The 12,493-nt window shown below is 36.2% G+C and overlaps 1 protein-coding gene across 1 annotated transcript; it reads left to right on the forward strand.

Moving 5' to 3' along the window:
- The first annotated feature begins 1,784 nt into the window (after positions 1–1,784).
- LOC131949098 (uncharacterized) lies at positions 1,785–11,678 on the forward strand. The gene is made up of 4 exons (XM_059310859.1): positions 1,785–1,849; positions 8,798–8,923; positions 10,843–11,072; positions 11,641–11,678. The coding sequence occupies exons 1-4, from the start codon at positions 1,785–1,787 to the stop codon at positions 11,676–11,678; spliced, it is 459 nt and encodes a 152-aa protein (XP_059166842.1).
- Positions 11,679–12,493: the final 815 nt, after the last annotated feature.

Genomic DNA, 12,493 nt, shown 5'->3' on the forward strand with positions numbered 1-12,493 from the left:
GGGGGTGAATAATAGGGGAGGGAGGAGATATGAGTGACTTACATTTTAATTGAATTACTTGGTTAATCATTTAAGAGGCTTTTAAAACTAAAAAGTAGGAAATAAATTATAGATTACTATTTAAATAACTATAAAGAAAAGTGTGGGTCTCTTCCTAAACATTAGTAAAGGTATCCAATGGATACTTAAGTGACCCACACTTTTCTTTATAGTTATTTGAATAGTAGTGTATAATTTATTTTCTACTTTTTAGTTCATTAATACGTAAAAGCTTGTTATTAAAACGTTTTTGTAAGCTTTAATTTTAACTCACTTCTTCTGTCGACAATCGTCAGTCTGTCTGTCTAGATCGAAATGCCCGAGCGAAATTGCAGGCACTTCTAACTATCAGATAAAGTTCGTAGCTGGTACGCGGGTCAAGACATGAAAACAATGCATTTCAATTTCACTTAATTGGTTGCCTAATAAATTTTTAATGAATTAATTCAAATTTTGACCAGATTAGTAGGCAGTCTTATCCACACGCGTCATCACGGCAAAAACGGGTCATCACGTTCAATAGCTGCGCAATGGTTTTTAGTCATGGAACTCCATTGTAAATAAAACCATGTAAAGTACTGAAAAAAAAATCATAAACAAACGTTTTAATAACAAGCTTTTATGTAATAACTAGACTTACCCGTCATACCTTTGATGACTGTGGGTTTCGGGGGTCATCCATAAATGACATCACGTCGGTGACTTATCATCACAAAATAACCAGACCCCACATTCAAAAAGACGATTTTTATGTTTAAAAAACACCGATTTCGGCTGAGCATGGGTCTGACCACACTATCCCTTCATATACTGACGTCACAGGTGAGCTTTTAAAAGTTCTATTAATTTAAATGACACCGACTTCAAAATTTAGCCTTCATTCTCCAAAGCAAATTTTAAAATGCTTTTCTGGCATATCTAGCCTTGGCCACCTAGGGTAAGCCGGGGTAATTCCACACACGGGGTAATTCCACACACTATATACTGAATACTCTCTATTTTAAATGGGAGTAAAGTTTAATTAAAAGTTACTACTCCCTGTTTTTAAGAGGTCATTTCTTGTACTTTCTGATACTGTTAGAGAAGCGTTCATCTACAATCAGAGCAAGAATTTTAATTTTATCGGCATCTACTTTCAAACATCCTTACGAAAGTACAACCTCTGCACTTTTTAAAAAATAGTTTATTTTGTCTTAATTTTAATTGTTGTCAATTATTTATTGATTTTATGAAAGCTTAATCGTTTTTTGTTAATAGTAACAGTTAATGATGCTAGATTCAGCCTTTAATTTAGAACAGGAAAGCATATTTTTTTCAATAGTAGGTGTGGGGCAATTCCACACACATGGTGTGGGGCAATTCCATACACTATAGTTTGGAATGTCCCATGTTGCTTTTTATACTCTTTAGAGGTTTTAACTATTATTTTAAATCATTTAAACTGGTTGTGGCTAATTCTGTAATTCACAACTCATGATTTAATCTTAAAAAATACTTAAATAGTACTAGAACTAGTACTACTTATTCTTAAAAAGACTCTGCTATTAAAGTTAAGTAAAATTGCTGCAGACTTTTTTTATTTCTTTATCTATTATTATTTTTACTGTACCTTTATTATTTATTATAATTTATGCAATATTTAGAGCTAAACATCCCCAGACACAAATTAGTAATTAGACTTTCTATCATTTAATCTTGTTTTTATTTCAGAATGGTCCACAATTATAAACGAATAACTTCGACCTATGACAGATGAGAGCAGAATTCAGGAGGAAGAAATTGGGGCTTTCTCTTCATCCAGTGATGAAGAGTGGCTACCCCCATGCAAAATCGTTTCCAAGGGAAAAATGTTTTTTACAGATTTTTAAATACATGAATTTTAAAATTTTCATAATGTTTAATGGAATTGCCCCACTTGCCATGTTTTTGCAATAAAAGTGAAATATTTAAAAAGAGTATTTTATTTTGTGAATTATCCCTATATTTGTTTGCCATCATATAAGTAATGCATGTCTAATTATACCCTCAATATTATATTGTAGTAGTGTTAATTTTAGATTTTTTACAAATTGTTTAGGAAAGTAGTGTATGGAATTACCCCGGGTTACCCTATAGCATATTTTTATAACGTGAAAACCCGCCATTTTGCTCGTGGTAAACATGGCCTAAAAATGGTCGGAAGTCATGCACCCGGTCCGGACGCCATTGTTGTTAGCAACCGACCGCGCCTCCAAGTTAGCAAGTAATTCTACTAGATCTAGAACCTAGATCGATAAATCCCATGTATTCTCGAATTAGATGTTCATTGAAGCTAAACAAAGATTTATATAAATAATAAAGGCCTGAAATAGATTCTAGATCTAGAATTTACGTCTTGTGACCTAGATTTAGATCTAAATCTAGAATTCTAGATTCATTCATAACTTTTTCTTCCTTTCACAGCTGATCTGTAGATTTAGAGAAATGTATTGTATAATAAAATAAAAAGAAGTGTTAAAACTTTGATAATAGTGTTGAAATGTAATAAATACAGCAAACGGACATATTGTTAAAGTTATAGCCGGCAGAAAATTAGCTTTATAACGCGTTAAACTTTTAAATGGGCCGAAAAGTCGATGATGGAAGCCGCCATCTTATTGTACTAAAAAGTAAACATTTCATGTGACATCACTATTCAGTCAAAGTTAAGCCATTGTTCTAAAACTTTAAAATTAATGTGTTTAATCTACCTATGAATAAATCAATAATTTAATTAACGTCTTTAAATAAATTTGTGATTAACAGTCTATCTGAAAACAAAAATTGTTCTCTACCTACATACTATTTTACAGTTCTGCATATAGCGTAGATCCTCTACAGTAGTCAATCAGACAAACAAATAAATATTCAAACACGTAAACAAAGTTAAGTTTTAGTAGTATACTAGACTACCCGTCATCCCTTGAATAACTGTGGGTTTCGGGGGGTCATCCATAAAAAAAACATCACGTCTGTCACTTATCGTCACAAAAAAACCAGACCCCACATTCAAAAAGATGTTTTTTATCTTTTAAAAACACCAAAAAAACACCGATTTCGGACTATCCCTTCATATACTGACGTCACATGTGACCTACTCAACTCTACTTCACCTGCTCAGTGTCCCGCCAAGTCTCAGACAACATGTTTTTATCGTTTAAAAAACCGATTCCAGCCGAGCACGTCTCTGACCACACTATTCCTTCATATGCTTAGGACAAAAAAACAGATAAACTCTACTTCACCTGCCCTGTATCCCACCAAGTTCAGATAGGCAACTTTATCATTCACATCTCAAAAATTAAAAAAAAAATGAAATTATTATTTTTAACATTGACCGTGCCACCCGCATAAAAGCCGATTACACTAACAACTTAGCTATTTAACTCGTGCATCATTGATGTTTTTTATAGTATACATTAATACTCTAAGTCTCCTTATGCAACTTGATTTACGCGCATAGATCTAGATCTAAGTTTAGTAGTAGTAACTTTCAAATTACATTTTATCTTAAATTAGCCAATTACATAGCTAAACAAACAAAGATTTATATAAAATAATGAAGGTCTGAAATTATCTAGATCTAGATAAAATTATCTAAATCTAGATTCTATGACTCGTTTGCTTATTAAGTCTTAAGTCTAATTTTTGCGTAACTCTTGCTAGATCTAGATCTAATAATAAGACTTATTCTAGCTAGATAGATCTAGATCTAGATAGATAAATCACAAAGATTTATATCAAGTATTTAAGGACTAAAAATGTAAAATGATCATAAAATGGATTGTATTTGTATCTGATAAATCTTTGGTTTATATCTAATTAATCTTTGGCTTGACCTAGCTTCTAGATCTAGATCTATAAATAACTTTCTTGGCCACCTGATATTTAGATCTATAAATAAATAGATAATTGTCTTGGACAGATTGTAGAGCTAGAGAACTTTTTGTAAAACTAAATGAAAAAGACAGTTGGAAATTTATATAAGTGTTGGAACGTAATAAAAAGAGCAAATAGACCTATTGTTAAAGTTATGGCCGACAAAAAACTTTTCGAATGGGCCACAAAGTCTATGATGGAAATTGCCATTTTATTGTAATAAAAAGTAAACAAAACATGTGACGTCACTATTCAGTCAAGGTAAAGCCATTGTTTAAAAAAATTAAAATTAATGTGGTTAATCTACCAATGAATAAATCAATAAATTAATTAACGTCTTTAAATAAATTTGTGATTAACAGTCTGTCTGAAAACAAAAATTGTTCTCTGTCTACATACTATTTTACAGGTCTATACATATGGCAGATTATCTCCAGTAGTAAATCAGACAAACAAATAAATATTCAAACATGTAAACAAAGTTGAGTTTTAGTAGTATAGAGATAGATAGATGCACTAAAAAGAAGAAAATCATATTATACACTATTATTTAAATTACTATAAAGAAAAGCAATGGTCTCTTCCTAAATATTAGTAAAGGTATCCAATAGATACTAAAGTGAACCACGCTTTTCTTTATAATTATTTAAATAGTATAGTGTAATTTATTTTCTCCTTTTTAGTGCATTATTAAATAAAAGCTTATTATTAAAACGTTTTTTATGAATTTTTTTTAAGTTTAAGTATTTAAAATGGATTAAAAATTATGTCTATATCCCGAGTTGCCTTCCCCTGTTTTTTTATATCAGAATATTCGAGAAAGTTTAGGGGAGATCACTCCCGGTTTATTTTTTACGTTGCTGACTCCCAAGGAGTTGATATAAAATTTTGCATAACACCATCTTTCTGTTATTTAAATTACAGTAAACCCCACCCCCACCCCCCCACCTTCAACCCCCCACCCAATGTGTGTTAATTTTCATAATTACCAAGGTTAAAAATGTAAGGTTTAATTTTACTTTTTATTTACTTCAACACGCACTTATCATTTTATTTTATGATCAGGTTAGAAAATGTAACAATATTTCTCTCTATAACCAGTCGATGTGACGTCAGGCCAGTGGCCATCTATACGTGGGACGGCTATAACTGTGGAGGAAATCAGAGAAAAATATCAGAGGTTTGGACTTAAACTATAACCTCTGACTAAATGACATTTGTAAAAAGGGACTCAACAATATCGCTATATTCAGTTTACCTTTGTGAAGTAAGGGATCACCAACTGGAATTATTTTTCTATGAATTGACGGGGGGGGGGAGATGGGGGAGAGACTTGTCGTTTTCGGGTTTTCGTATAATTGTATAGTTTATAATTTATATTTTAACGATAATGGAGCCCTTTATCTTTTTCTATAGCAGTTAAAATATTTTTTTTGCGCCAAGGCTCTATTATCGTGTAAGCAGGCTACCCCCCCCCCCCCGTTATGTTTGGGTTTTATAAAAAGCAACAACGATTGTAGAAACTGTTCAATACTTAACACATTTTTTTAATGGTCCTCATTTTTACACATCACACAGCCGCCCTCGTCCCTAGCCGCTACTAGCTAAAGCCCCTTACAATCGTTCTTTCAAGCTTTCATACCCGCACTCGACCTTATGATAACAATACCTAAACAAGCAAATAGCAATGTAAACATAAAGTGATATTTCAACGCCAAGGGTAGACAAAGGTACAGAATATAGTCCAAGTAAAGACAGAACAGACAGACCCGACGGGTTCCGAACCTACCATTCCACACGGCACCAAATCGCCTAGCCTTCCATGCATCAAGTCAGACGTGTAACCACTTCTACCCCTCACCACGTTAACCTAAACAAGCGGTGGTTAACTCAACTCACACACACATTTCCCCTACGTTCTGGACTATTCTAGCCTATTCTAATTTAAACTACAACTGACCCCCTGAGCGTAGCGACCATTCCCGGCGCCCGGGGACAAACTTTCAATTTGGCGCATCCCCCTATATATGTTTTTTATATTTATAATTGAAAACTGCAGCTAAACTGCGCTTTTAATTATTTTCCAACTAATTTTGGCGCCCGTAAGGTCGGCGCCCGGGGACATATGTATCCTCCCCCCCCCCCCCCCCCCGTCGACACGCCTCTGCCCGTAACATCACCTTCACTTCTTGAACTAACCCAGAATTAGCAATGCACACAATTTAGACAGAGAAAGATATTTTAAAGAAGGCAACAACCAATTACACTTCATTTGACATTCATTTGAATAGTAAACAAAGTATTGTCAAAACCACTGCAGTAATGAATATAGTTACAACGAGTAGGAAAATATTTACTTTGTCGCAACCGAGTAATTACGGCGATAGCATAGAAATGCCATCATGCCATAAACGCAGGTTTGAATAATCTTCGTGCCACCGGCAACCATTCCACCTCTCCCAATTTGAAAAACAAATATCTTCAGATATCAATGAAGACGACAGCACGCTGATAAAATAACTAGACGTTACTCTGGTTTACCCACCCCACCCATGGCTCTCATTGATAGATAAGTGGTTTTTCCCACAGTGTTTGTGTTTAATGGTATTATAGATACAGGGGCGGAACTACAGTGCCGCCAGACCCCGCAATGCGGGGGGGGGGGGGGGCACGCCATTTAGGGGCCCAGAGCCGACCATAATAATTTTTTTTATAGTTAAAAAAAAGTAAATTTTCTTTCATTTTTGACTTGATGGTTGTTTTGTAAAAAATTACCGTAGCTGCGGTTGGATTATCTTTATCCTATAGACACCACCCCACGCTCGTGTTTCTTCTTTTTCCCTTTGTTTTTAAACAACTTTGAAAGCCGAGTCTTTCTCCTACAATTAAACTTATCAAAGATAAGCAAATGTTCAAACCACTTCCATGACTTATTTCCTTTTTAAAAAAATAGTCAAATAGGGGTGAGCATAAGCTCCTTTTAATAGATTTGTACTAAACAAATTATATTAAATCAATAATATTTTAAACAATAATAATATAACTACAAGAAAAAACATAAAAATAAACATAACACGAGACACCATTACTTATACAAAGCTTTCATATTTTATATTATTTTGACCGACAGGATGATAACAGGGCTTCTATCAAAAATTAATTCAAACTGATTTTCACAAAACACGCTAATGCACTTACACACATTACATGATGTTGACATTTTTTTTTATTGATGTTTTTCAAATCCCGAACAGGACAGCAATGAGTATCCTATGTTCGTATTATGTGATTGCATATATATATATATATATATATATATATATATATATATATATATATATATATATATATATATATATATATATATATATATATATATATATATGGGGGGCCTAAACAAATTTTTTTTGCGGGGTGGCCCTTTTTTTCTAGTTCCGCCACTGTATAGATAAGTGGTTTTTCCCACAGTGTTTGTGTTTAATGGTATTATAGATAAGTGGTTTTTCCCCACAGTGTTTGTGTTTGATGGTATGATAGATAAGTGGTTTTTCCACACAGTGTTTGTGTTTAATGGTATGCCTAGCCTTGTTAATTTAACGTTTTCTGTTAAATACCAGTTGTAGTCACCTGCAGAATATTTTTATTCACTTTATTTGCTCAGTCTACATAGGTGTCTGTCAAAATACTGGTCCTGTTAGTTTGGTGTGTGACAGTTGTAGTGTGACAGTTGTAGTGTGACAGTTGTGTGTGACAGTTTTGTGTGACAGTTTTGTGTGACAGTTTTGTGTGACAGTTTTGTGTGACAGTTTTGTGTGACAGTTTTGTGTGACAGTTTAGTGTGACAGTTTTGTGTGACAGTTGTGTGTGACAGTTGTGTGTGACAGTTGTGTGTGACAGTTGTGTGTGACAGTTGTGTGTGACAGTTGTGTGTGACAGTTTTGTGTGACAGTTTTGTGTGACAGTTTTGTGTGACAGTTTTGTGTGACAGTTGTGTGTGACAGTTGTGTGTGACAGTTGTGTGTGACAGTTGTGTGTGACAGTTGTGTGTGACAGTTGTGTGTAAAAGTTGTAGTGTGCGGGCGTGAACTGACGAACTTTATCAGGGAGTCGGACTTTTTCACTAGAGACACTTGCACGAATGCCGTTTGCCGGTAGGACATTTTCCAAAATTGTCACCTGCCCGAATGCGACAAATATCCAAATGGACACTTGCACGAATGCGACAAATATCCAAATGGACACTTGCCCGAATGCGACAAATGTCCAAATGGACACTTGCACGAATGCGACAGTTAAAAGAATGTGTCTTTCGGGGATTTGTCGTCAATCCCTTAATTCCCCCGACTTACTCCCCCACCCTCACATGACTCATTGCAAATTTGTCTGCCACGTCTTTCTTTTAAAAATATTCCTATAACTCCACACGATCTAAAAACTTAACAAAACCTGACAACCATAATAACCAGGTGCAAGAGTGAGTCAATTAAAAAAACTTAACAAAACTTGACAACCATGTCAACCACGTGCAGGAGTGAGTCGATTAAAAAACTTAACAAAACTTGACAACCATGTTAACCACGTGCACGAGTGAGTCGGTTAAAAAAACTTAACAAAACTTGACAACCATGTCAATCAGGTGCACGAGTGAGTCGATTAAAAAACTTAACAAAACCTGACAACCATGTTAACCACGTGCACGAGTGAGTCGATTAAAAAAACTTTACAAAACCTGACAACCGTGTTAAACAGGTGCACGAGTGAGTCAATTAAAAAACTTAACAAAACCTGACAACCATGTTAACCACGTGCACGAGTGAGTCGATTAAAAAAACTTTACAAAACCTGACAACCATGTTAACAGGTGCACGAGTGAGTCGGTTAAAAAACGCCCAGCGTGTCTAGACGTCCACCAAAACCCTCATCACTACTGGCGACCTACGGCCCTCACACGAGACGAGAATATTCGACGGCTGAACCTGGCATCTGAGTAAGTAACCAGCTCACATATACAACAATCTGAGTAAGTTTAATCAGCCCACATCTATATATATAATTCTCTTCTGGGAGACGCTAGAAAACAAGCTGTAAACGCGCTCCTTACCATCCCCACCCCTACATGGTCTTAGTGAGCTGTGGTTCACGCTATGTTTACCTTCGTGGAGTCGGGTTTAGTGACGGCTATTAGGGGCAGATAATTTAGTTTGAAACGATTTTAAACGTGGGGGGGGGGGGGGAAGGAGGGGGGGGGGGTTATGGTCTTTAACGAGCTACTTATAGTGTTTTAAAGAAATATTTTCAGTGTCAGCGTTGGTACTGTCGAATTCACAAATTATGAATTACTGAATAGTAGAAAAAACAACAACTAAATAGCGGCGTATGTTATGCCACGGGCCGGCTCGTATATAATAATCTGAGTAAATTTAATCAGCCCACATATATAATAATCTGAGTGAGTTTAATCAGTCCACATCTATCTATATATATATAATTCTCTTCTGGGAGCCGTTAGAAAACAAGCTGCAAGCGCCTCCTTGCAGTCCCCTCTCTTTCTCTCTTTCACTATCACTACCACCCCCACCCCACCCCCACATTATCTGGTGAGCTGTGGTCACGCTAAATGTTTACAAATCTAAATGTTTACAAATCGTAGAGCCGTAGAGCAACGTTTCTATTAGGGGGAGATAATTTAGTTCGATTTTAAACTTACAGGAGGTAACTAAGAAATAACTAAGAGGAGGCTGCTTTCACGGGGGGGGGGGGGGGGGGGGTGTAGGGTCGGGATTAGGGGAAAGGGGGGGGGGGGGGGGTTAGTGTTTTAAAGCAAATATTTTCAGTGGCAGCATTGGCACTGTCGAATTCACAAATTATGAATTACTGAAAAGTAGAAAATAAAACAACTAAATAGCGGCGTAAGATACGCTGCGGGTCGGCTCGTATATAATAATCTGAGTAAGTTTAATCAGCCTACATATATAATAATCTGAGTAAGTTTAATTAGCTAACATACAATAATCGTACACATAATCTGAGTAAGTAAACAGCTAACATAAACGAAAATCTGAGTAAGTAACCAGCTCATAAATATAAAAATCTGAGTAAGTAACCAGCCCACATATACAATAATCTAAGTAACCAGCTCACATATAAAATAATCTGAGTAAGTTGAACTAGCTTATATTTAATAATCTGAGTGAGTTTAACCAACTAACATATACAATAATCGAAGGCTGAACATTTAATCAGAATAAGTTTACCTCGCTGTCGAAGACCTACCGATGTTTTTTCCATTTCTTCACACAACGTACACAAAACGAGACATTCCTTAATACGACAATGGGTGACTTTTAAATTCTAGAGAAAATAATTTGTTACATTTGTATACAAAGCCACGTTCGTTCTTAAGGAAATCATGAAAACTTATGAAACTCAGCTCGGCAATTATCTCCAACCAAAAAAAAATACAAAGTAAAATTTAAGGAATTCGTGTTACACCTTCTGTGTTTCAACCTTAGACCAATTAAAAGAAAAACCTATCCTCGCTTCTTCTGTTGGAATGCTAACTCTAGGTATTGTAGTGACAGATGAATTTTACTAAGTACATTATAAATCAATGCCATAAGTTTAGTCTTATAATTGTGACATCGATGCCGATACATTTGCCACTAATTGTGACGTCGATGAAAAATAATTGCCTTTTGATGACAACAGTTTGACTATAAATTTGTAAATAGATAGTTGAAAATTGACACTAATCAAAATTTGTTTCTATAGTAATTAGCTAAGTCACTTAATTAGCTTTATGTCTCCAAAACGATTTGTCTTTTATTGAACAAGATTCACATAGAGATTTCGATACTGATCTTAAACGTTTCATTGTTTGCCATTATGTAACTTTCTACCTTACAGATGCTGTGCCTTCAACCACAAGGAGCTGATGATGCCAGCCCCCCACCCCCAGCTCTACCCCTGGGAGAAAGACTTCCTGTCCCACCCACCTCTACGGGATATCAGAGACATCGCGTCAGCGGACAACTCCAAAGTGGTTTTAGTCAATGACTCCAGCACGTTCAGACTAGGGGACATCATCAACATTCAAGTGGTGCTGTTTAATGGGAGAGGGGAGAGAATTACAATAGGTAATGTCACATTTAATGAGTTGTTCAATGGGAGAGGGGAGAGAATTACAATAGGTAATGTCATATTTACTGGGTTGTTCAATGGGAGAGGGGAGAGAATTACAATAGGTAATGTCATATTTACTGGGTTGTTCAATGGGAGAGGGGAGAGAATTACAATAGGTAATCTCAAATTTACTGACAATAGGTAATGTCATATTTACTGAGCTGTTCCATGGGAGAGGGGAGAGAATTACCATAGCTAACGAGGGACTACTTATCGCAGCATCTACAATGAATGCAATCATCATCGACGTACTTTCCCGTTTGTGTCCAAAAAACGGGCGGCAGCTGAAGAAGAGTTAACCAGTTTCAATAACTTTGTCAATAACTTTGACACATAGGTTGATAGTGCTGTCAGCACTATGCTCAGCCGCCTTAGTTTCCCTAACGTGAGTCAGGTACCCATCAGATCAGGATAGAATCAGAGACGTTCTACTGGTTAGATCTGAACTTGAGACTTTCGGGTTAGCAATCGATAGCACACTGATAATCCAACCTAACCACTGAACCATGACGGTCTCCCCAGGTGGGACCAGCGTCAGGGTGTGGCTGGTCACTGCTTAGACACCCAGACAGTAATACAAACATGAGACACACCTGTATGTGCAGGTGTGCAATGATCCAACCTTGACCTCCCCAGGTGGGACCAGCGTCAGGGTGTGGCTGGTCACTGCTTAGACACACAGACAGTAAGACAAACATGAGACACACCTTTACGTGCAGGTGTGCAATGATCCAACCTTGACCTCCCCAGGTGGGACCAGCGTCAGGGTGTGGCTAGTCACTGACTCCCTTAAAGCCGCCATCGCTGCTGACGTCACGGATAATTTAGACGGGACGTATCTGGCGTCTTGTCCGTTACCATGGAGTGGGTCAGTGAAGGTCAAGGCAGCTATAGCCCATCACAGAGAACTCTTTCGGACCAATTTATATTTTAAGGTATTTGATAGTCCCTTGTTTATAAACTATACAAATTGTGCGTAAACATCTTTTTGTTGGTTTAATCCACGCACAGCGCAGTGCATGGTGTGTATCTAACACCTCTAGAACAGAAGAACGACCAGGACTTAAGTCTTGTATTCTACACATTTTCTTATGAAGAGTTTAGCTATAAGCGAGTCACGGAAAGGACATAACTCCAGGTCTTTTGCTTTGGAGCACATTTTATTTTTTCAAAAGTTTTTCTTCTGGTTTCGTGATTACGGCGACGTAATTTTTCGATAACATATTATTGAAAGCCACTCTTGAAGATATTTCACGCACCTTGTTAAATAAAGCACTTCAATAGTCCTTTATTGCTTAATTTTTTTCCAACAGCGTATCCGACGTATATATATATATATATATATATGTATATATATATATATATATATATATAT

Source organism: Physella acuta, unplaced genomic scaffold, assembly GCF_028476545.2.
Source record: "Physella acuta isolate Inbredline_101_S28 unplaced genomic scaffold, ASM2847654v3 ptg000674l, whole genome shotgun sequence".
Lineage (NCBI taxonomy): Eukaryota > Metazoa > Mollusca > Gastropoda > Physidae > Physella > Physella acuta.

Bases quoted from the DNA above. Each gene is read 5' to 3' on its own strand.
- LOC131949098 (XM_059310859.1), top strand. From the start codon at position 1,785: ATGACAGATGAGAGCAGAATTCAGGAGGAAGAAATTGGGGCTTTCTCT. The intron at 1,850-8,797 runs GTGGCTACCCCC...CCATGTTAACAG, and splicing joins TCTTCATCCAGTGATGAAGA to GTGCACGAGTGAGTCGGTTA. The intron at 11,073-11,640 runs GTAATGTCACAT...CGGTCTCCCCAG, and splicing joins AGGGGAGAGAATTACAATAG to GTGGGACCAGCGTCAGGGTG.